The sequence below is a fragment of the Vidua chalybeata genome, chromosome 25 (assembly GCF_026979565.1).
Source record: "Vidua chalybeata isolate OUT-0048 chromosome 25, bVidCha1 merged haplotype, whole genome shotgun sequence".
Lineage (NCBI taxonomy): Eukaryota > Metazoa > Chordata > Aves > Passeriformes > Viduidae > Vidua > Vidua chalybeata.
Window position 1 is genome coordinate 3,370,010 of NC_071554.1, and position 24,229 is coordinate 3,394,238.

Sequence of the window (24,229 nt, forward strand, 5' to 3'; positions counted from 1 at the left end):
CACCGCACTCACTGCCCGCTCTCCCGCGCACCCTGCCCGCTCCTGTCCCGTGCCCGGGACACTCCGGCCCTTTCCGGGGCCGCGGCCGATCCCCCGGGGCCGGGTCCCGGGTCCTGCCGTTCAGCACCGCGAAAAGCTCCAGTCAGGCTGGGCCGAACCGAACCGGACCGAGCCGAGCCGAGCCGAACCCCCGCCCGGGCTCCGAGGGGCGGCCGCAGCCGCGTCCGGAACCACCGGGGTCTCCCGACTCCCGCGGGGTCCCAGCAGAGCCGCACCCCGGCCCGGGCTCTCCGGGACCCCCTCTCTCCTCGGCGCGGACAGATCGCCGGGGAAGAGTCTCGAGGCGCGCAGCCTTCTCCTTCCTCCTCTCCTCCTCCTCTCGGGGGGAGAGCTCCCCTCAGCCTCCCCAGCCCGGCATTCCCGGTTCTCCGGGCCGTGAATTATTCAGCCCGCTATGGGAAAGTCCCACGGGGACCCACGGCGAGAGGGGAGGGCGCTGCGCAGCCCTGGCCGTGCGGGGGCAGGACAGGACTCATCCTCGACCACCCCCCCATCCTCGACCACCCCCCATCCCTCCAAACTGCAGGCCGCCCCCTCCACCGCGGAACCCCCGAAACTCCGCATTGCGGGGAGAGGGGCGAGTCCACACCGCGTCCCCTCCCCGCAGCACGGCCTGCTGCTGCCCCGGGCTGGTGGGGGTTCCCACGGGGGGCGTGGGGGTTTTGGGGGGCCTTGCGGCGGGCGTGGGCCGGCGCGGGCGGGGGGGGGGTGGGGTGGGTTTTTTTTATGAATGAGCTGCGATTACTATGCGGCGCGCGCGCTCCCGCGCTGCCCGCGCGGGCGCTGATTGGCTCCGGCGCGCCACTGACGTCACGGCAGGGCGAGCGGGGCCGGGGGGGCCGTGAGTCACCGCCGAGCCCCGGCCCCCCCGGCCCCGCTCGGCGCTATAACTCGGCGGCGCCCATGGCAGCGGCGCCCCGGCCGGGCAGCCCAGCGCAGCCCGGGCCCGGCATCCCGACAGGTGAGTGCCCGGCACCACCGGGGGCACCGGCGGAGGGGGGAGCCCGCTCTGGCAGAGCGCCGCGCTAGGGGGAGGGTGGCGAGGGGCGGCCGGGCCCCCCAGAGCCCGTCCAGGGGCTGTGCTGCCCGCCCGGGGAGAGGCAGACCCCCCAGGGTAAAAAGGCCATGGTGGGGATAGGAGGGTGTCTGCTCCCGCTAGGGTGCTGATTGCGGGGGTAGGGTCACCCCTTTTACCTGCTGCTTGGGATCCCCTCACTTTGGCCCCGAACTCCTCGAGGGGGAGGGTGTTTTCCACTGCCAGTCCTGCTCCCCTGGATTTACCCATCAAAATCTTGCAATGCCCAACCCCCAGCAGCTAAGGCAGGCAGGAGCAGGGGTGGTGTGTGTGTGTGTGTGTTCCTTCCCCTTTATTCACCTATTTATTTTATTTTAAAACTAAAACATCTCATCCAGAAAAATCCCCTCGGAGCAAACAGCCAGCACGCCCTCAACCTCCACTGCTCTGCCCACCCTCCTGAAGACAACTTCTGGGGGCAGGCAGTACTGCCCAGTCTGGGTGGCACAGGGGCAGCTGGTGGACAGCAGGTGCTGAGGGGCTGCTCTTGCAGGTCACCCTCCGCCATCATGATGGAGAAAGGGCCCCGCAACTCCAGCGAAGGCCAGCAAGGCTGGTTCTCAGCCAGGAATGGCAGTGGCAGCTCCTTGGATCTGGAGTCTATGGTGCAACCCCTTGCCTTGAACCCATGGGACGTTGTCCTCTGCATCTCGGGGACCATCATCTCCTGTGAGAACGCCATTGTGGTGGTGGTCATTTTCTACACCCCGGCTTTCCGCGCCCCGATGTTCCTCCTGATCGGCAGCTTGGCCACAGCCGACCTCCTGGCAGGTGTGGGGTTGATCCTACACTTTGCCTTCGTGTACTTCATCCCGTCGGAAGCGGTCAACCTGCTCACCGTGGGGCTCCTGGTCACCTCCTTCACGGCCAGCATCAGCAGCCTGCTGACCATCACCATCGACCGCTACCTGTCCCTCTACAACGCCCTAACCTACTACTCGGAGAGGACGGTCACCAGGACTTACATCATGCTGATCCTCACCTGGGGAGCCTCCATCTGCTACGGGCTGCTGCCCGTCATGGGCTGGAACTGCCTGAAGGAGCCCTCCGCCTGCAGCATCGTCAAACCACTGACCAAGAACCACCTCATCATCCTCTCCGCCTCCTTCCTCACGGTGTTCGCGGTGATGCTCCAGCTGTACGTGCAGATCTGTAGGATTGTGTGCCGGCACGCCCACCAGATCGCCGTCCAGCGGCACTTCCTGGCCAGCTCCCACTACGTCACCACCCGCAAGGGCATCGCCACCCTGGCCGTCATGCTGGGCACCTTCGCGTCCTGCTGGCTGCCCTTCGCCATGTACGGGCTGCTGGGGGACTGCAGCTCCCCGGCCCTCTACACCTATGCCACCTTGCTCCCTGCCACCTACAACTCCATGCTGAACCCCATCATCTATGCCTTCAGGAACCAGGAGATCCAGAAAATGCTGTGGGCAGTGTGCTGCGGCTGCTTCTCCTCCATGCTGCCTTTCCGCTCCCGCTCCCCCAGTGACGTCTGATGTGCCCCCCCCCGGCATCTTTTACTTACCAATTCCAGCTGGGGGATTTGCTTTGATTCCCCCTTTTCATTCCCAGAGGCACATTGCAGGAGCTCTTGGAATCAAGCAGCTCTTCCCAGCCTCATCCTTTTTGGGCACAACCCCTTCTTTTCCTCTATTTTTCCACTTTTTGAATGTAGAGAAAGACGTATTTTTTATCTGTAATATAATCTATATTTATGAGTGAGAGAGAGGGGGCTGATCCTCATATTTCTTTAAAACTATTTATGATGCTTTATTTTTTTAAGGGTGGGGAAACACCAGGAATGTTCATCCCCCTCTTGTTTTTTTTTACAACCTTTTCATTTACCTCAGATAGTCAAAATATATTTTATACATTTGGAGAAGGGGAGGAGAGATTCGTTGCCAGAGGAGGAGGGACTCAACCCCCTCCCCCCCTTCTCCCAACGATCCATTTATTTATTTATTGGTATTTGAATTGTTATTTAATTTGATTTCCATGCCTCCCTCCCGCCGCCCAGCACTGGGCCCTGCTGCCCTCTAGTGCTTGCTGCCTTCAGGAGGGGGGCTGCCGGAGGCTCTGCACCCCCAAACCCACAAGTTTTGGGGTCCTCTGTGTGCTGCCACCCCACCTCATGGCACCCAGGGCTCCCCCTGCCAATGCCTTTCTTTGCACTGGGATTGGATTTGCACATTTCTGGGCTGGAGAGATGGATGTGAAGGGGGCCCCTTGTGAAGGGGACCCCTGGGATGGGGATCCCCTGGGATGGGGACCCCCTGGGATGGGGACCCCTCTGGACGGGGACTTCTCAATGGGTCAGGGTGGGGGGCTGCTTCTTGTTTACAACTCTGGCAGGGGAATAAATTAATTTGTGGTATGAGGTGCGGCTGTTTGATGCTGGGGAGGGGCTGGGATGGTGTTTCCCGAGGGGGCAGAGAAGGCTGAGCTTCCCGAGTCTCACCAGGGCCATCCCCCTGCTCTGTTTCCCTGCTGCCGGGTAAGAGATGCCGAGTGACAGCGCTTCCCGCATCCATCACATCCTGTTAGTAGGAGCTGGCCTGGGGGGAGCAGCACTGAGGCCCCTGACCATCCTCATCCTCACAGCCCCAGCAGGCACAGGGGCTGCATCCAGCTCTGCTGGTGATGTGTGACATGTCCCCGCACCCAGGGATGGCGAGGACTCATTCCCACTGTGGCCGTCCATTCGAGGGAACGGTGTCTGTGCCTCCATCTCTGCCCCCCAGTCCCTCTCCTGGTGAAGGGGGCACAGGGGGACCGTGCCCAGCACCCCCACACTGAAAGTCACTGCTCAAACAGGATCTGAACACCCATCCCTGCTGCCCCGGCTGCCTGCTGGTCGCGGGGAAGGCGGGGTTAATGATGGCAGAGCTAATTAGGGCAGCTTAGCCCCTCCGGTAGCAGCCTCTGCGCCCCCAGAGCCCCCTGTGCCCCTGCCCGCCCCCCTCGGGGAGCAGCAGGTTTCTCGCAGGCGTTTGTGCATCCACAGACGCGCCGGGATGCGGCAGAGCCCCGGGCTGGGAGCAGCCGGGCCCGGCTCGGTGCTGAGTGATGTGTGCGGCCCCCGAGGCTCCGCTTCACCTTGGGCTCGGGGAGTTGGTGGCAGCCCCGAGGGCTGGGGCTTTTTATTGCAAAGGAAATGAAGATTTCCCTCGGCTGAGCACTGGCAAAGGGCTGTGCTAGCAGGTGATGAGGGGAGATGGGGCTGGGAGGGCTGAAGGACCCACAGATTGTCCCCTGCTCTCCCTGGACTGGGCTCAGCGCTGGGGATGGGGAATTTCGGGCTCCTCCTGTCCCCAGTGAGGTTAAGCTGGAGGTGTTCATTCTACCCCAGAGCTCAGCTGAGATCCCTCAGGAAATAATTCCCAAGCCTACCTCCCCGAGCAGTGAAAAATCCCATAATTCCCAGCTCTGCTGTGTTCACGGGCAGTTTTTACCTGGTGATTCTTATGTCAACATCACATGGCAGCTGAAACTGCTTTTCTCTCCCTCGTGCCTCCCCTGCTGATGTCTTCAGAGGGAGCTTCTCCACGGTGTGCAAGCCCATCTAAGTTCCTCCCACTCTCTGGGGTCCCTGTCACTTCCCCTGGGGACAGGGTGACACACCAGAGGGTGCAAGGCACAAAGGCAGCACCATTCAGGTCTGCTGGAAGCCCTCCTCAGGCTCCCACCCACCACAGCCGGCAGTGGGGGTGGGCACAGGGCTACAGCCCCCCCTTCCCAGCTCCTGGCAGGGCTGTGCCGCTGCTGGTGAGCTCCCCAGACTGACTGGGGGCATGCAGAGGGCTCAGGAGCTGCGGTGACCCACAGTGACAGCGTGGCATCAAAAGCCATCACAGCTCAGGCCCAGGTGTTTCCCCAGGACCAGAAATTTGGGAGCTGTGGGAGCTGAGCCCTCACTGAATCCTTGTCACCACCACCCCAAGAATGTCACCCTCAGCCCCGTCCCCTGCTGCCACCACGGTGGCCATGGCCCAGCTCCGTGTGTCCCCTTCCCAGGTGGGAGAGGCACCCTTTGGCTCCTACCTGTGTCCGGTTCCCTGCAGGATGGATGAGGGAAGTCCGGGTGGAGCACGGGCTGGAGGAAGGCACGGCCCAACCTTCCCAGCACTCCAGCGAGCCCAGAGCCATTCCTGGCTGCTCCGGGCCTTTGGGGGATGATGGAGCAGGCACAGGGTGGGGAGATACAGCAGGGCCCAGCCTGCTCCCTTTTTGAGTGAAGAAAGATGCAGAAAGTGAAGCTATAAAAAAGAGTCAAATCCATCCAAGAAGGTGCCAGAGTGCTGAGCAGCCACCCCCATGCCAGGGATGTGCAGGAGAGGCTCGGGAAGGACCAACAGCCCGACTTTGGGGTTAAAATATGAGCTAAGAGACGTGGGCACGGCCTCACCCCAGCTGTGCTCGCACATCTGGCAGGGCCAGCCCTTCCCAGGCTCCCAGCAGATGCTGCAAGCACAGGCAGCTTTTGCCTCCAAGGGCTGCCCGTGCTGCAGTGCAGGCAGGGGGGCGGGTTGGGGTTTACTCCCCGTCTCTGGTGTGAGCAGCCCTGGTCCTGCTGGCAGCAGTGGGGCTCAGATCTGGCTCCAAGCACTTGCCCTTGGAAACCATGCAGGTGAGAAAGCTGGCAGCACCCACAACAGAGCCAGGGCTGGTCCTAAACCACCCTGCTCCAGCCCTGTTGCCAAAACCACCGGGGTTTTGCCAGATGGGAGGAGGGAAGGAGGTTGCTGCTACTGCAAAACCTCCCCCTGGCACCCTGAACCCCAAGTGCCCTGCCTGGGACACAGCCAAGAGCTGCCCTTCCCCACACCCCATCCCAGGGATGGGTCTCTGCTCTCAGTGCCTTGCTGGAGTGCCCATGATGGGACCACGAGTCCTGACGTACCTCCTCCTGCACCACCCTGGGACCCCCGGGCCATGGGGATGGCTGGCAGCTCCAGTTATGGGCCTGGGTTACATTTAAATGAGAAACCTCAGCCCTAGCTTGGGGGATTTTGTTTCCTTGGAAGCGGCAGCAGGCAGGAAATGAAGAAAACATGGCCCTGCTGTAAGTGTTTTACCAAATGCCGGAGGCAGCAGGAGGCATTTCCCGGCACAGCTCGGCCTCGAGCATTGTCCCCGGCTACCACCACAGCCATGGCTCTGGAGGCAGCCGATGGTACTTCCCAGGGAGGGAAGTCTGTCTGAAAGGGCTGTGCTTGGTGGGAAACAGCAGAGTTCAAGGAGAGGGGGTCAGCAGCCTCCTGTTTTATCCCTGTCACCCAATGCGATGCAGAAGGCGGCTTCGTGCCACAAACCCACGGCTGCGCAGGGACCCGGGGCCAGCAGGACCCTCTGCTCTCCACAGGAAGCTCCCAGAGGACCAGGCTACCATGCTGGCTCAGAGCTGGGGCTTTGTCTGACTGGATGGGGAGAGTAATTCAGCCCTGGCCACCTCCCCAGTTCCTGCCTTAAGCCCTGGCCATGCCGGCACTGGCCTTTGCAGAGCGGCTGAGCCCGGCGCAGAGCTGCTGCCCTGCCAGACTGCAGAAACTTGAGCTCCAAATAACATAATTCCTCTGGCACCCCGTGGTTATTTGTGAGCTGCTGTGAGCAGATGGAAGAGTTACAGATAAAGCCATCCGCAGCACGGGAGCCGATTGCCTTCCCCACACAACCGCGTAGGCAACGGCAAAGGCAGGGAGGAGGAGAGAAAAACCCACCAGGCAGCAACAGCGCGAGAGAGGAGTCAGCCATTTCTGAGGGGCTGAGCTGCCATCTCAGCACACCTACGTGTGAGGAACAGGGACTTTCTGCTGGCACTGGGCCCTTCCCAGGATGCTGGAAGAGGGTAGTGCTCTCCCACCACCCATGGCTGCTTGGCCAGGGACAGCAGCGTGAGTCGGGGGTGACATTGGCACAGTGGAGCGCTGCCACACACTGGGAGAGCAGGCTGTTAACGCTGATCCGAGCTGGCAGCGCCTGCACTTGCTTCGGTCCCAGAGGGGGAATTAAGGGAGAGAAGCTGACGTCAGTGGTGGAAAGGACACACAGCCCACTCGTCCAAGGCAGCCAGCAGCATCTTCTGGGTGTTGCTAACACCACCTTGAAGGAGAAAATTAAATAGGTCTTTGGAGACGGGGGCTCCTGTGAAGCTGCAGCCTGGCCAGCTGTGATCCTGTGCCGAGTCATGTGGAAGAGACAGACGGGCACGGAGAGGGATCAAAGGCCGGGGCCAAGGTGGGTGTGCCAAGGCTGCGGAGCTGTGGAGACACTGCCCCACCTGCGGCAGCAAAGTGCTGCTCACGGACAGGGCTGGGGCTCACACAATCAATCACTCCTGGCCTTCTCCTCCCTGCACCCAGCTAAACCTCAGTCTCCAGGAGCTTCCCAGCTCCCAGCTCTATCTCCCTGGAGGGTGGAAGCACAGGGTAACCCTGTGGGTTACCCAGGAAGGCAGATCTGGAACGATGATTTCCCTGTTGTTTAGGGAGTTAAACCAGCACAAAACTCACCAACACCCTCCAAATTCTGACAACGACTTCCAAGGGCTGTCGCTCCAAAAGCACAAGGCTACCTGTTGTCCTGCACCCCAGAAAAGCAAAGGTACCACCTGGCCACAGCCACGCCCATCCAAAGGCAGCCAGGAGCTCCAGTTGCTCCTCCTCGGCTCCAGATGGAGCCAAGAGCTGGGACATGCAGCTCGAGGGAGTGTGGAAGCCCCAGAGCTCCCTCCTTCCCCTGCCCTCTGCGCCCCTGCACGACTAAAGGCCTTGCCTGTTCAGGAGCTGGCAAGGCCAATTAATCTAATGAGGTTTTGCAGCCAGGGACCATTGTCAGCCAAGAAAGGCACAGTGCTGCGGAGCGAGGCACCGGTGTCTCCTAAAGCCAAGGGAATTTGGCAGAGCAAAGCCGGCAGTAAAAACAGGGACGAGGAGCAGCAGGGACAGAGCCTTTTGTTGCTTTTCACCAACCAGCAAGAAAACAGAGCCCCACAGAGCGAGGCCAGACGAGGCACCTGAGCTCGGGGCCAGCAGCCACCACTGCCAGGCACATTCACTGCACAAGGGAGCTGGAGCTGTGAAATGGAGGCAAAAAGCTGCTGCAGCCCCTTCCCGGCCCAGCTGCAGCAACTCTGCTCTGCAAGATGGAGCCCGGGTTCATTTCCTATGGCAGGGAGGGCTGCAGGGAGTCTGCTCCTTGGTGGGGCTTCCTTGGTGCTGTGACCCTCAAATTCCCACTGGTAATAGCCCTCAGCCCACCTCGGCATGGAAAAGGTGTCTGTGTCTATGGTGTTTGCCGGACAGCTTGGGATGCACCAGCATTCCTTGGCCTCTGCCTGGGCAGCTCCACGGACACTGCGTTTCCCAAGGGACACCCTGGTAGCTGCACTGAGGACACAAGGACAGGCACGACTGGCTCAGGTAGCCCTGCACCTCCCACACTCCCAGGAATGAGCTAGGCTTGCCCAGAGCACCTGTGGCTGCCCCATCCCTGGAGTGTCCAAGGCCAGGATGGACACGGCTTGGAGCAGCCTGGGATAGTGGAAGGTGTCCCTGCCCGTGGAATGAGATGAGCTTTAAGGTCCCTTCCAGCCCAAACCTTTCCATGACTCCAAGTCACACACAAAGCCACAGCAGCCCCTGTGCCAGGCCCAGGCTCACACCCCCCAGTAACACACACAGGCACCGACGGGATAGAAAGATTTTATCAAGTTTTTAAAAAGAATCAAAAAAATTATTACTTTTTTTTTTTTTATATACGTACATTACAAAATATTTGCAGTTGGGATCTTCATCCAGGGGTTACTGAGCTGATTATTAAAAACAACAAAACAAAGCAGCAGGAAATCTGGCTTATACAGCAACCGACAGGGGAAAGCACAGACATTACACGGGAATACAGAAGGCAGGGAGTCTGCACTGGGATGTGCAAGGATGGACCAGGGGTGGGCTGTGATCCCCCACACCCACTGCCTCCCTGCAGAGTCCGGCCATCAGTGTTTATTTTGCAGGGGTAAAAAAAAAATCCTGAAAAATCGACAGTATTTTTCTCACATATTTGGGGTTTTTCATCCTTTTTTCGTCTTTCTAAGCAGAGTTTCACTGCTGAAACTCCTTTGGTCTGAAGTGAGGAACCCCCTGCACCCTGAGAGTATCCATCAAACGTTGCCCTTCCGACCTTCAGCCTGGCTGGATCTGTGGAGGGCATTTTCCATCCCTCCGCTCCCACCTTATCTCCTGCTCAGCAATAAACCCCTAATATATAAGTGGAATAATTACTCTTATAAATATATTTATATCATGTAGGAAAATAAGGCACTTCAGGAGGGGTTACAGCTTGTCTAATTCTATGACATTCTAACCAGGAAGAAAAATGGGTTAAGTTTCTGAAGTGAATTAAAATGAATTTTTATGTTAATACAGTAATAAAAACATCGGATCCACTTCCACTTCAAGGCTTTGTTTAAAAAGGAAGAGAAAGCACCCCCGAAATCCAACAGCAGTGAAATCTGGCCCAGGGTAGCATCATCTGCCCTGCCAGGCAGCTCCATTCCAGAACCCCTCCAGGGCAGGGACTTCCAAAAGAAACACGTTAAATAAGTTGACGTTCTGAAAAAAAAATATATAAAATCCAATCTACCCTTTCCCTGAAATGACATTCCGCACCATTCCTCAGCCATCTGGGACCTCCAGGAGTCCCCTCCCCGGCGCTGGCCTGGTGCTCTGGCTCTGATAAGGAGAGGAGAAGCGGTGAAGGTCACCGGCTGCGGCTCCGGGCTGAGCCCGGGGAGCCAGGACGAGGCTTTCCCAGCGAGGGGAAGGGGGGTGGTGGGGGAGAGGCTGCCGGCGGCAGCAGCCAAGCACTGCAGGCGAGGACACCGGGAGAATGTTTAACCAGGGAAGGGAAGGCAGCCGTGCCTGCCCGGACCTGCAGCCCCGAGCCAGCAGCTCCCAGGATGGGCAGAATGGCTGCTCGGGGGAGCAGGAGACTGCTTGGGGGGAGCACAGCTCGGGGGGAGCACAGTTCGTGCCCTGGGCTTCGGGAAATGCCTGAGGTTCACCCCAGCCCCACGAAAGGGGAGGAAGGAGTGAGAGCCCCCAACACGAGGGCAAAGGTGGTAGGACAGCCCTGCACTTCCAGCACAGCTGCTCTGTCTTGCAAAGGTTGGTTTTGGCACCTCTCCTCCTCCCCTACTGCTTTCAGAAACATCGAGCTCATTTGGTGGCCCAGAGCTCTGCGATTTTGCAAGGATACTCAGAGATGGTCCCTCTGTAGAGCAGCTGTTTCTCAGGGATCCCCACACAGGCTAAGGCAAGCAAAGATTTAGTGTGAAAAAAAAAAAAAAAAAAAAAAAAAGCATGGATCAAAGGAGATTTAAAAAAACATTCCAACAACCAACCTCCCCCACCTGTCCACAACCCCTCTCTTTAGGATCCTGCAGTTTTGATGCCTGCCCTGGGATGGGATTTGGGAGCAGAGGGTGTTTCCAGCAGGCTTGCAGGGACAAGGCAGTGTCCCTCCCGCTGCCTGGAGGCCAGAGGAACCACCTCCACCCGCGGCCCTGCCCACACAGCAGCATCCTTGTGCAATAGGCAGTGTGAGGGATGTGTCCCCAGTGCTCCAGGCATGGCCCTGCCTGACACACCATCCATCGGGGCTCAGGGAATATGGCACTTCTTGGTATTTCAGGTGACAGGAAGACTCGCCTCCCCTCTCCCAACAAGGGCTAAGTCTAGTTAATGCAATCTCAAATTTAGCCAGGTTTGGCATTTGCAGGCTCCTCACTCCCGTGTGTGATCCTGCTGTCAGCCCGGGTTAGCTCAGGGCCTGTTTTTCCTGGGAACCTGTCTCTCAGAGCAGCCGGAGGAGGATGCTCTCAGAAAGAGCAGCAGAATGAGGCAGTGCCTCTCTCATCCCCTCACCCAGCTTGCAGCAACCATCCCTTTGCATTTCCAAGTCTCTCCACTGCACCATGGCTCACCTGCACTCCAGGGGTTTGTTCCCTCTTCCAGAACCTGGCACTGTGCTGCTCAGATGCTCCCAGTCCATGGGGATGCCCGGCTGCCCACACCCCCTGCAACCTGCCTGCTGACAAAACCCGATGGCACTGCCACCCAGGGAATCTCTGGGGCCCCACTGGGTCCCAGCTTGATCTGCACCCCTGAGCCCATCCTCCAGGCCACCTCTGCCCTGGCCAAGATCAACATATACACACACACAAACACACAAGGAATCAGCAAGAACTCGATGGCACAAGCTGAAGCCATCAATCAACTCCCAAGCAGGATTTCCAGCCAGCCTCGGGCAGGGCCCAGCGTTCCAGGTATCAGTAACATCATTAAAGGAGGCGAGGCAGGGAAGAGAGACAGGCACAGGCTGGTGAAATACTTTAGGAAAGGCAAAAAGATGGGAGAGTTGGTCTTAGTGGGACACACATCCCACAACAGCTGGACCCATAACCTCAAAAAGGCTTTGAAATTGTTTTTTGCATGACCCTTACTGAGTCATGTCCAAATTAAAATACACATAGGGTATCTGGGTTAGATTTCCAAGATATGCTCATATTCTATGTAAGGTAACATAAAACAGCAATAAAACCGAGGTCAGCTAGTTCAAATTCCCCATTTTCCCCTGCCAGTACTGGATCTATAGTGAGCAGCCTGGGAATTAATTCACAGGGTTAGTGAGGAGAAAAAACGTTCTCTTAAAATTAACGAATGAATTATAATAACAAAATTAGGGTAGGTTAGGTCTGATGTAACTGATGGGCAACTCAGTTCACACACACCATGTTATTAGGCACACAAACTCCCCTCCCTAGGGGGAAGGGAGAAGAAGCAAAGGCAATACCAGCATTTAAGTCCCTGTGTTAAAAATACAGTCACCCCACTAAAAAAAAGCACCTCTCAAACTGCCCTGGTAGGCCAAAGACCACCACAGTGCCTGGTGTTCAGAGAACCCCTCCCCACCCCACCTCCCTGTCTTAGGCACTGGATTTGGAATTTTAAAACACAATCTCAGCATGAATTGGAGAAAATCAGCCTGGCGAGGCCTGGCCACTGCTCAGAGCTGACTACGGATGTGTCTCAGTGGGGCAGTGGCTCTGCTTTCCCAAGAGTGGGAAGCTGAGCAAGCATCCTGCCCCAGTTTTACATCCCTCTGTGCAAGTCTCCTCTTGGCAAAGCAGTCCAGGAGATTTATGGAAGGTAAAGGCAGCTTCTAAAATAAAAAATTCCCTCCTTACACTGCACCCAAGGCACTCAGCAGCCTTGGAGCTGGGAAGCGCACCCCACACAGGGTGATCTGGAATTAATACTCAGGGGTCGGGGGGAAAGAATTGTGCACTATTGCCAAAAACCTGATTCTTTGACAGTGGGATGCAGCAGAGAACTGACATTTAAAGCCCATTTTCTTGCAGCACTACCAGTATTCACTGGCAAGGAAGAGCCATCAGATCAACTGTCTGCTGTTGCACTGAGAAAACCAGCTGAAAATGTCCTTCATCCAAAAGGCCACATGGCCACAACAGGATCATCCATCTTTACTTTAAAAATCCCTCAGGATGGAGGGCTTATATGCGCTCTGCCTGGTGGCATCAAAAATCTGGAGGTTTAGCTCTCTTTTAAATAAGCAACCGTTACACCCCCTCCAGCTAAATCCCAGCGCCGCATCCTCAGTGTCCGTGAGGAGACCTTTTGGAAAGGCAGAGCACGAAGTCCTGCCAAAGTTGGAGGGGGAGAGAGAGGGGAGATATGCTGCTGGTTGTCTGAAAACCCTTGGCACATCTTTGGTTACAGGGTGAAAAGGATGTGGTGTGAGGTTTGGCCACCTGATTCTGTAAGAAGCAAACCCAGGAGAGAAGGGAAGGAGGGGGTGGGAGCGTGGCTAATCCGACCATTCGTCCTCATCGAACTCGGAGGAGTCGTCCTCGGAGTCGCTGTATTCCACTGCGATGCGGCGGGACAGGATAGTGGCCACGTCGTTGCCCACAACATCCCGCTTCTCCTGCTCCCGCTGCTCTTCCACCTTGCGCAGCTGGAAGCCTGTTGGGGAGAAGGGAACAGAGGGGATCATGCTGAGGGCTTGGTCACACTGAAATCCCCCTTTGTCACAGTGCTCTGAGTGAGGCAGGCTGGGTGTGTTGGGGTAACGCCATTGGTGACAGCCAGGACAGGCTGGGTGGGGAGGTGGAATGGGAAGCAAATCCTTTCTGTGCCCCTCCACAGGCTAACCCCAGTGCTGCACCTTCCCCCACAAACCTGGATCACACCAATTCCGACACTGCCATCTCCAGAAGTGCTGAGGGAAGCGTAAAACCCAGCAAGGTGCTCATGAGGGTGGGGAGACAAGGAGGGACCACAAGGGACAAGCCTTGAGCAGCAAGGCAGTCACACTGCTCCTAGGAGACAGCTCCCAAGGGTTTTCCAGAGGCAAAGGAGAGCGCTGGCCTGGAAACACAGCCTTACCTTGCCGAATAGCCGAAAGCAGATCACTCCTGGCATCGCTCACCGCAGGCAAGGATGACTTGAGCTTGGATGTGGAAGTGTCAGAGGGTGGAGGGGGGGGTGGGGGGCCATCCAGGCCGCTGGAAGCCAGGGGGGGTGGGCCCGGAGGAGGTGGGGGCGGCGGCGGGGGCGGCGCAATCCCAGTGCCCGGCTGCGGCAGCGGAGCTGGGAGAACACTGGAATAGTCGACTGCTGGGGGAGGTGGGGGAGGTGGAGGGGCAGCAAACTCAGGGTGAGGGGGGAAAGAGGGGGGCGAGGGTGGCGGGGGGGTTCCCGGGGAGGGGAAGCCCATGGGAGGTGGTGGAGGGGGGGTGTTTTCCATTAGTGGTGGTGGTGGAGGAGGAGCTGGAGGGGGAGCAAAGCCTGGCCTGGCTGCGGAGGGCGATCCGATCGGAGGAGCTGGTGGTGGGTGGCTTGGGCTAACCAGGCTGGATCGTTTGGGCCCTCCAGAACCAGAACCTCTTTGGTTGTCTACAGGATAGCTGTGGCAACAGAATGAGAGAGAGAGGGAATCAGCCCTGGGGCCAGATCAGACTGTACAGTCTCCATGTTAATGGAAATCATGTGTGTTTGCTGCAGTCCAGACAAAAAAATCCAAGTTCCAGCTTTAAGTGATGTTTCCATAAGACCTCACTCCTTGGTTTTAGTTCCCTTGCACTGTTTCTTTTGGCCTACACCTCCAGAAAACAGAAAGCTTCTAGGGATGGCAGGAATGTTGTCCTCCATCCCATCTCCGAGGCTGACAAGAACATGAGCCACCTCACCTCTGTCAGAGGCCAGGCAGGCACGTCCGAGCTCGGAGTAGCTCCAGAGCCCCTGCCATCGCCCCTCCTCGCCGAGGTCAGGCCCGTGACACGCCAGGCAGGGATCAGGGATGTCTGCCGGAATAAACTGCACGAGGAGGGTGGGGGTGCCAGGAAAGTGTACGCTCAGAACACCTGCTGGGAATGGATCTCCTCCCTGGATTCCACAGCTCGGAGTTGGAGCGCAACAGCCATGTCTCAGAGCTTGCCGTGGGGAGTGAAGGGGAGGACATGGGAACCCAACACACTCTTATTGAAAACACCAAGGCATGAGGGACTGAATATCCCATTATGGAGGCTCTGTTCATTCCACAGGACTCCACTGCCCATGTGACAGTGTGACATCCTGTGCAAGGGAAGCCCAAACTGAGACCTCCTTCCATGGCAAGACAGAAAAATAAGGCATATTTGCCACAAAAACATCAGCATTTTTAACAGTGCTGATCCAAAACAGACTCCCGGAGATCAAATCTACCTCCCAGGGTTCCTTAAAAACAACCATCAAAACAAAACCACAAGAGGGGAGATCTGTGGCGTTGGGCAGAGATCTAAGCAACTGCATAAGGCAGTGAGAGCTTCATCTGAGAGCTCATGTCTGCTCTGCCCAAGAGGCACAGGCTGCAGAGTGCAGTGCTGGGTCTCTCTGACACATCAGAAGAGCCTTTGCTGCAGCCTTGCTGCCTTTGGATAAGATGGAGTGAAGCCAAGCAGCCCTGTCTATCAGACAGACTTTCTCTTGTTCCTCTTGACTCTGTTCTAATGTCTTAAAAAAAAAGAAAAAGTCCACTCTTGTTTCGCCCTTTGCGTCTTGAGCCACTGCTGGACCGTAACTCTCATCTCTGGAGGTGCCTGGGAGTCACCATTTCATTCAATCCAAAGTAAATGACCTGAACTTGCACCCAAGTCTCTGGGAAGGAGGCAGCTGCTGTGCTCAAGTCCTTGAAACTTAAATACGTCTCCATCTCCAGTGCCCACATCGTGCATTTCTCACAGATCAGAGCAAAAGAGGTTAAAGAAGCTGTTCTTTGCAAAGCTCTGTCATGGAATATCCTGAGTAGGAAGGGACTCACAAGGATCATCATATTCAAAGCCTGAGCCTACACAGGACACCCCCAGGAATTCCACTATGTGCCTGAGAGCGTTGTGCAAATGGAACGTAAGGAACATGCTATGGAACAACCATTGGAAAACCATGGCAATGGGGCCAAGCCATTCACTGGGACACTGCTGTGGAATAAATCCACTCTAGTTCTCCCCTTCTGCCTGGGAATGGTGATGGTGGCTGGGATCCATGGAGAGCTGTGCTGCCTGTGCCTCTGTCCCTGCCTGCAGTTGCACTTCCCTTCCAGACAGGAGCATTCTGGTTCCCCAACACCCATTAGGAAGTTCTGCTGAACTATCTCAGCCTGTCTCATGTCATCCTTTTACACCACCTACTACTCCTTGGTGACAGAAGGGATCCCGTAGGCTTACCTAAATTCCACCGGGGGTGGAGGCAGGCTGTCATCTGGGAAAGAGGGAGGTGGTGGCACAATAGAGTCAGTCTGTGGCGGTGGCGGGTAGCAGTTCCCATCCATGCTTTCGTTGGAGCCGATGCTGCCGTTCTGATACACCATGTTGGAGGGGTACCTGGGAAAAGCAAGATAAAGAGTTTGTTTATAGAACTCAAGGCAATGTCTAAAGCTCAATTTTTCCCCAGAGAGTTGTCCAGAGAGGTTCGCTGCCCCTGGATCCCTGGAGTGTCCAAGGCCAGGTTGGACGGGGCTTGGAACTACCTGGTCTAGTGGAAGGCGTCCCTGCCCATGGCAGTGGGTGGAACTGGATGGACTTTAAGGCCCTTTCCAACCCAAATCAATCCATGATTTTACATCATTAAAAAAAACCCTTTACTTCTCAGAGACTGCTATATTGAGAACCACATACACCTGTATGTATTTGCTCGATGTAATTCTGTGGCTAAAATTTGCTCAGGTGCTGCCCTGTTTATGTCTGCTGCACACCAGAATAGCAGGAGTATGTGTTTTAATAAACAAGCAAACACCTGAATAAATGCATTTTTCTTTAACACTTGATTTTGTAAAAGCACTTAAGAGTGTTTTGACCAACTTGGACGTAAAGAAGTTGCAGTTACACCGAGTATCATCAGTGGCAAAAACAGGAGATACTCAAAGATGCCAAAAAATAAGCTCGAGAATAGAGTATCAAAATGGAAACCGCAATGCCATTAAAATAAGTATTCAAAGCTGGAATAGTACCAAAAAGAGATTCTCATGCTTTCAGCAGACTCATTTCACTGTGGGGAGGGGGAACCACCCTATTTTTGGGGGCACTGGACCCCAAGTGAATCTAAATGCAAGAACACACTCACATGAGAAAAGAGAGGAGCAAGAAAATGGTGCTGTTGTGCTGCTCGATTCCCCTGCTAGAAACCAAACCTGTTCTCTTATTAAACTAAAAGCAAGTTTTATTTTTAGCTGGAGAGTGTGATTTAAAGAGAGATTTTTTTTCTTATATGAAAGGAAGCTGCAAGGAAGAAGAGCATTGTGGGGAATTCGGTCTGCTTCCAGCCTTGCTGGTGTCAAAAGTTAAATGAATTCCCAAGCCAGAAGTGCTAAAGAGAGATCTGTAGCTTGAAATACGTGGATGGGGACAGCCCCCGCTTCAACTTTAGGGTGTGAAGAGCCATTTGTGAAATGTAACAAAGCCATCACACAATGGCACCTAGATGCCACCCTCGGCTGGGTGTGAGGGAAGGGCATTGCCCTGGGGCAGAGCCAAAGCTCCCAACACCTCTGTGCCCACAGGCAGCGAGAGCAGCCAGAGCCACCTTGTTCCAACCGTGCAGCTCCCTGATTTATTTGGCAAATTTTAGATCAGCAGGCGGATTTACTTTGGAGAATCTGATTAGTGGCAGTATTGATCTGTGAATCTGGAGGAGCTGCAGCGCAGGGTGAACTGCATCCCAATCACCCAGTCCCCGACCTGCTTACCCAGCAGGACCATGTTTGTCCTTTGACTCGACAAATTCTTGTCCCATTTTCAGCTTCTCCCACTCCTCTTTCCGGGTTTTGATTTTCCGCGGATTCACATTTCCTCGGTTCGGATTCTCCTTTTTCTCTTTCTAAGAGAGGAGGAATCAAACACAAGCTTTATTTTGCTTTAAATTCACTGGGAATAGAGAGGAACAGGACAGACCTGGAGCAATTACAACAAGACACAGTCTCAAAGAGGATTTTTAGTTTACTTTCCTGATTGCTGCACTCTCCAAAGATCTTCCATATAAAAAAGCTAGAGCACAGATAACATAAAAAATGCCAGACAACATCAGGTTGCCCAGAGCAGCCCAGACACGATGCCATCATCACCCCCTGGCATAAGCAGCTTGAGGGCAGGGTAAAAGCTCGGTTTCCCAAATCTATTTAGGTTTTGGCCTCTGTGTTGAGACGTCCAAATTTCACCTTCGCCCTCATGGTGGTCAGTGTTCTGGGCTGCAATATGGGCACTTGCCCACAGAGAACTGGGCTTTAGATGAGCTCACTCAGAATTCTAACACACCCTACATCTCTCCTTTGTTATTTTTCATTGAGGAATCACAATCTCTTTTCATGCTTAATACTCCAGTTGCTCAAAAGCTACGTTAAGACTACATCTCTTATACTATGATATAATTTAAGGCCCAAAGACAGTGGCATTTGGAAAAACCAATTAGAGGTATCTTCTCTTTTTTTTAATTAACAAGGATGTGGATAAACCAGATAAAACTTCACTGAATTGATCCCATAGGAGTCCAAAAGTGCAAACCTGAGTTTTGGACAGCAAATTTGGAGTCCAAAATTTATTAACACTTCCCACTTCCTCCTCCTCCCTTCCTCACCCTATGTTTCCGCTTTTCCTTCATGATATCCTTGGTGTCCTGAAGCATTTTCTCCTTCCAAAGGTCGAAGAAATATGAAGGATCTGTGTAGAATTTAAGTGCCTCTTTGCCATCATCCCTGGAACAGGGGGAGGAAAAAACCACACAGACAAGGATCAGGTCACACGTTTCTTGGAAGGAAACACAAGGCACTATCTCAGATGAGAGTTTAGAAGTGCAGTGAGATGGTCACAAGTGCTGCTCTTGCCTCTGCCCCCCATTTCAGAACAGGAAGAGACCCCCATCTCAGTCATCCCATCTCTCCCACATCCCACTCCTTCTGCCCTCACACAAACCCTCCATTACTCAGCATCTGAAGAGCTTAACTGCTATGAACAATCACCAGGAGAGCAGCAGGTCTCTCACTTCAACTCCCTTTTGTTTGTGCTGTATTTTGGTGTGAAAAAACCTCCTCCTCCAGCTCAGTAACCCTAAATCAGACCAGCAGCATCCTTGAAGCTCCTGAGTGAGCGCACACAGACTCCCTCTCCTCCCACTTTGCAGTGCAGCCGCGTCTAGCAGGAGACAGCTGCCTCCAGCTATCTGTAATTACTTTTTACCTGCTCAGAAGATATTTATGGATGTGGGATAAGTCTCTGGATTCTGACCCCCTTTACTTCTACTACCTACAAGATGGAATCAGAGTGGGACTGCTCAGAACTGGTTACACAGCCAGTGTAGGTCCCACCAGATGTCTCAGAACAGGCAGTGGAGGCCACAGGAAGCATCACAGCAGCCTGCTGCACACACCTGGGTGAGAGCCACCTCCAGGTGAATGCTCTGCATCTCACACTGTTTCTTTGGAAAGGAGCCATTGGGCTACGGAGGAGCACAAGAAAAATGCCTCATCTGCAGCACACCCAGCATGGTTCTGCAGAGCCAGCCACGCCTGGCCCCAAGGCACTCACAAAAGTGACAGCAGAAAACCAAAGAGATCATTTTCTAGCTACGTTCATTTGTTTGACCTCAAAGGCAAAGTTTCACATAATCCAAAGGACAGAGATTTCCTGGCGGGTTTGTTTAGCGACTCAGTTTCCCAGTGGAAACAGCTACTTCAGTCCAGCACAGCATGGGGAGGGACCTCCCCGGCAGGTTGGGAGGAAGAGGTTTTTCTCTGCAAAGGAACAAGGAGGTATTGGAGCCCTACCTGTAAGGTGAGAGGATGTTGAGAGGTGGAGGGGTATTGCAGGTCCTGTAGGTTTCGAGGACAGGTACAGGGAGAGAATCTCTGTCAAAGAGCTTCTGGTCCTGAGTGGTGGAGCTTTTGAAGGCCTTCCTGGTGTTAATGCCTTGCAAGGAGACTGTAAGGAAGAGGAGAGAACAAGTGAAGAGCAGCTTGTCCCAGGCCAACTACACTGAAGCCCAAGCAGTGAACATCTGATTTCAGTTGGAATTCTTGGCATGCTTTGCAGTTCTTAAGGTCAGGTTCCTTTTCCCAGAGATCCCTTGGGAAACCCATCAAATCTCCAGCGTGCTGCCAAGATCTACTGCTCCATCAACAGAGCTCTCCCTCGAGTGGCCCATGGGCTTTGGAAGCCCTGTGACCAAGTTCAAGCAATTCATCCACTGCCACCCAACTGCTGGAGAGTCACTGAAGAGCAAAGCCGAAACAGCTGTCCAAGTGCTCTATTGGGAGGCAGGGAAACAGTCCCTCTCAGCTCCAGAGAACACACTCCAACACCCATGGCAGTGTCATGCTGGGCTCATGGTGCTGAACCAACCATGCTGACTCAACGAGAACCTTCACCATGCTCAGCCTGTGCTCCACTCCATTACCTTCCTCCTCTTTGGGATCCAGCTGAGTGACTTTGACTTGCAAGCGGTCAACTCTCTCGACGAGAATGCTCACCCGAGAGGCAAAGGTGTTGGCTTGAGTAAACAACTCTCCAAATATGTCTTCTGCAGATTTACCTGCAATATTAAAATGTCCACATTACCCTTATGAACCACATCAGACCATACTCAGTCTCCCAGCTTCTTTTCATGAAGAAAGAGAGAAAGAGAGAGAGAAAGAAAGAAAAAAAGGAAGAAAAAAAGGAAGGAAGGAAGGAAGGAAGGAAGGAAGGAAGGAAGGAAGGAAGGAAGGAAGGAAGGAAGGAAGGAAGGAAGGAAGGAAGGAAGGAAGGAAGGAAGGAAGGAAGGAAGGAAGGAAGGAAGGAAGGAAGGAAGGAAGGAAGGAAGGAAGGAAGGAAGGAAGGAAGGAAGGAAGGAAGGAAGGAAGGAAGGAAGGAAGGAAGGAAGGAAGGAAGGAAGGAAGGAAGGAAGGAAGGAAGGAAGGAAGGAAGGAAGGAAGGAAGGAAGGAAGGAAGGAAGGAAGGAAGGAAGGAAGGAAGGAAGGAAGGAAGGAAGGAAGGAAGGAAGGAAGGAAGGAAGGAAGGAAGGAAGGAAGGAAGGAAGGAAGGAAGGAAGGAAGGAAGGAAGGAAGGAAGGAAGGAAGGAAGGAAGGAAGGAAGGAAGGAAGGAAGGAAGGAAGGAAGGAAGGAAGGAAGGAAGGAAGGAAGGAAGGAAGGAAGGAAGGAAGGAAGGAAGGAAGGAAGGAAGGAAGGAAGGAAGGAAGGAAGGAAGGAAGGAAGGAAGGAAGGAAGGAAGGAAGGAAGGAAGGAAGGAAGGAAGGAAGGAAGGAAGGAAGGAAGGAAGGAAGGAAGGAAGGAAGGAAGGAAGGAAGGAAGGAAGGAAGGAAGGAAGGAAGGAAGGAAGGAAGGAAGAAGGAAAGAAAGAAAGAAAGAAAGAAAGAAAGAAAGAAAGAAAGAAAGAAAGAAAGAAAGAAAGAAAGAAAGAAAGAAAGAAAGAAAGAAAGAAAGAAAGAAAGAAAGAAAGAAAGAAAGAAAGAAAGAAAGAAAGAAAGAAAGAAAGAACCATTCTTCTTTTCAAGTTTGTCAGGGCTGAGTTTAACAACCAAGAAGAAAGCGCTTTGTTCCACCAAAACCTGACATTTCCAAGGGATCTTCAAGCAATAAGGAAACAATTGAGACACACTTTAAAGTCTATTAAAGTAACAAACTAAAGAGGGCTGACAACGCTACACTGGTCTGAATGTGGATGGATCTAAAGGTCCTGTAAGATTCTTTGCTGTTCTGTTTATTAGACAAGGAAATACAGTTAGATTTTTATTGCTCTGGAGAATCTCAAAGGCTCTCAGTCTCCAGCAGGCCTGCCTCCAGGGGAGCTGGCACACATTTACAAGCTCAAAGTACTCTGGAAGTAGAGAGCAGACCCAGTCCTGGATTCTAAAGCTGGAGCTGAAACCACAGCTGACAGCACTGACCCTGCTGTTCCTTCAGGTGGCAGTGTCTGAAAAATTGATGCATTTACATTGATTCTAAATCATAACCAAAGAGGAACTTCTCAATCAGGGACATTCTCTCTGGAACACCCTGGAATACCCAGTGGGCTGCTATGACAAGCACCATCCATGGTTTGGGCCATGAGAGCACCCAGGGCTCAGATCAGGAACTGCATCACTCACAGGAGCAACAAGAACATGGCCCCGTCCTTAGGAGTTTAATACCTACAGTGCAACAAGAGACAGTAGACAGAGGTGGGAGACCTGGAAGAAACCCAAGAACTTTCACTGAGTCCTGCTTTTTTGTTCTGCTCCCAGGCACAACCCAAGACAGGGAGCCCCCACCACTGAGGACAGCGTGGAGCAGAGCAGACTTGGCACGGACTGCAGACATGGGCCCGTGGTGTTCCCACTGATGGGAAACATTTCCAGCCATGGCAGCTGAGTACAAGGCTGCTCCCAATAAGCAGTCTGGTTTTGAAGTGCATCATCATATGGTCAACAGTTTGTTCTGGAATCTGTTACTCCTAAAGATCCTCTCCGACACTCAGGAAAGAAAAACCAGTTGGAAGTCTAATTTCAACAACAATTTTGGAAAATGTGGTTGTCTACAGAGTCAGAGAGACAAAACACCCCTTGCACAAGGCAAGGCGAGGGCATCCCCCAAAGCCCAGCTGCACAAACACACCCAGCTATCTAACCTGACATATCAACTCCTTGTTCCTGCCAAGCACAGGGAACAATCCAGGTTAAAATTCAACCTTCTCCACCCCTTTTGGTGGCAATGCCAGGTCCAAGTGTTTGTAGAAAGCAAATGCTGAAGGTTAACTTCAACTGACCTCATTCTTCCACCCTTCTAGACAATGCAGACTCCGCATATGCTCAATTAACAAACCCAAAATCATGAGAAGGATTTTATGATTGGAGATCTAAGGCCAGGTAGCTCTCGTTGTAGCCATGTTTCATGAAGCAATCTCCATTTTCAACATCAGCACAGACCAGCTCTCCTATTTGACCAAAGAGAGTAAAAATTTATCTGTGGGAAAATGCGAAACCTTCCAGCAACAGCTCAAAAAAAGAAAAGTTGAAATTTTGTTTGTACTTTCACAAGAAATGAAAATCAATTCTGAATTTCACAAGGAACTGCAACAAGCACTAGGGGAAAATTAAGTCTTTGGTTTGCAAAGTATATTTCAAGTATAAAATAATATATAACAGCATTTTCTATACTGGTTTTGACCCTGAAGAGAGAAGAAGAGATGGTCTGTGTTCACTTGCCTGTGTAAGTGCACCTGGAGTTACCACCCAGCATCTCACACATCGCCTGAGCTTCACAAACACTTTTAGATGGGGTAAAACGGAGATTAATTTTTTAGTTTAGTTACTTTGACTGCAAAAGTGCAGCTTACAATCAGAATTATCTTTGTCATGCACTGGCAGGAAGACAGACGGCATGATTTAATAGGTCCTTCCATCTTTAGCTTGTGGATTCTGTAAAATCACACAAAACCGTGCAGTCGACTTATACAAAGTGCTCCCAGCTGCGATAGTAACGAAGGGTAAACTCACTGGAATATGAAAGTTTGACAAGATTTATGTTTGTATCTTTGTAAAGAGACTGTGGTGCACCAGGCATGGCTGATTATTCACTTGACAGGGCTGTCACAGCCTACTGAACCTGCTCTACGTTCCTGTAATAGTCAAGGTACAAGGAGAGCGAGAATTTGTTTTTTGGAGAGAGGAAAGGGCGGGGGGCAGGAGTTTGGTCATTTGGGTGCAAGCGTAGTCTAAACATTGCTTTATTTAAAATACTGCTGACCCTGGGGAAGTGGAGGGTGCTCAGCATTTCCCTCCCACCTGCCCTGCTCTCACACCAAGTGTCAGCAGGAGGCACCTCTCCTCAGTTTCCCCCCCAGGTACCTGTGACTGGTCCAGCAGCTCACACCTTTTCCCCACATCCCCACATCCCAGCTCCCAGGGTACCTTCCCAAAGAAGAAACCAGGCTGTGATTTGGCTCCCAGTGCTTCAGAAGCAGAGCAGCTTTGAGTACCTGTGCAAAGAAGGTCTAAACCTGTGGGATCTGGCCAGGGCTGTCACACTAACCCAGAGCGTGTCTCTGAACAGGGATGAGCCTTCCCCGCAGCTGGGCTTTGCACAGCTTTACTGCCTCCTTCCTCACCATTTCACATGCACGAGATGGATTTCACTCACACTGCACAACCATCTTGGCTACCAGACCTAACAAATGAACAACGAGGGCCAGTTGAACGCGAGCAGAGAGCCTGGTCTCGCCTGTGCAGTGACATTTCTCCAACCCAACAAAATGTGACACCGACTGGCAGCAAACACGGGCCCAGATTTCAGTGTCAGCCATGGTTTGCACTGCTGGAAAGAGGCTGCACCCAAACTTTGCCTGCCACATGGCGGAAGACAAGGGCTTGCTTTGCAGAGCAAGCAGAAGGGCTTGCAAACACCCCAGAGAAGCTAAACAATAGATTAATTTGATTATCAAAGTCTCGCTTCAAGGACAAAGGTGGTTAATCAGAACCCAGAGCATTTCAACAGAGTATGGAGTAATCCCGGAGAGACCA

The 24,229-nt window shown here is 53.6% G+C and overlaps 2 protein-coding genes across 3 annotated transcripts in view; one reads left to right on the forward strand and one right to left on the reverse strand.

Moving 5' to 3' along the window:
* Positions 1-932: 932 nt before the first annotated feature.
* Positions 933-3,484, forward strand: GPR3 (G protein-coupled receptor 3). 2 transcript variants are annotated; one of them, XM_053964676.1, is made up of 2 exons: positions 933-1,021; positions 1,629-3,484. In XM_053964676.1, exon 2 carries the CDS (start codon positions 1,645-1,647, stop codon positions 2,629-2,631), a length of 987 nt encoding a protein of 328 aa, XP_053820651.1. In that variant the 5' UTR covers positions 933-1,021; positions 1,629-1,644; the 3' UTR covers positions 2,632-3,484. The 2 variants fall into 2 exon arrangements, with proteins under 2 accessions (XP_053820651.1, XP_053820650.1); XM_053964675.1 differs by having other exon boundaries at positions 939-1,021; positions 1,474-3,484.
* Positions 3,485-8,819: 5,335 nt separating this feature from the next.
* Positions 8,820-24,229, reverse strand: part of WASF2 (WASP family member 2) — a 32,927-nt gene continuing 17,517 nt past the window's right edge. Inside the window, exons 3-9 of the mRNA XM_053964650.1 lie at positions 20,131-20,265; positions 19,502-19,655; positions 18,316-18,433; positions 17,432-17,562; positions 15,915-16,070; positions 13,600-14,120; positions 8,820-13,176 (exon numbers count right to left, since the gene is read on the reverse strand). Coding sequence (XP_053820625.1) covers positions 13,019-13,176; positions 13,600-14,120; positions 15,915-16,070; positions 17,432-17,562; positions 18,316-18,433; positions 19,502-19,655; positions 20,131-20,265 — 1,373 coding nt within the window. The 3' untranslated portion in view covers positions 8,820-13,018. The remainder of the gene's footprint in view (positions 13,177-13,599; positions 14,121-15,914; positions 16,071-17,431; positions 17,563-18,315; positions 18,434-19,501; positions 19,656-20,130; positions 20,266-24,229) is intronic.

Coding starts and splice junctions, on each gene's coding strand:
- GPR3 (XM_053964676.1), top strand. CDS start 1,645: ATGATGGAGAAAGGGCCCCGCAACTCCAGCGAAGGCCAGCAAGGCTGG.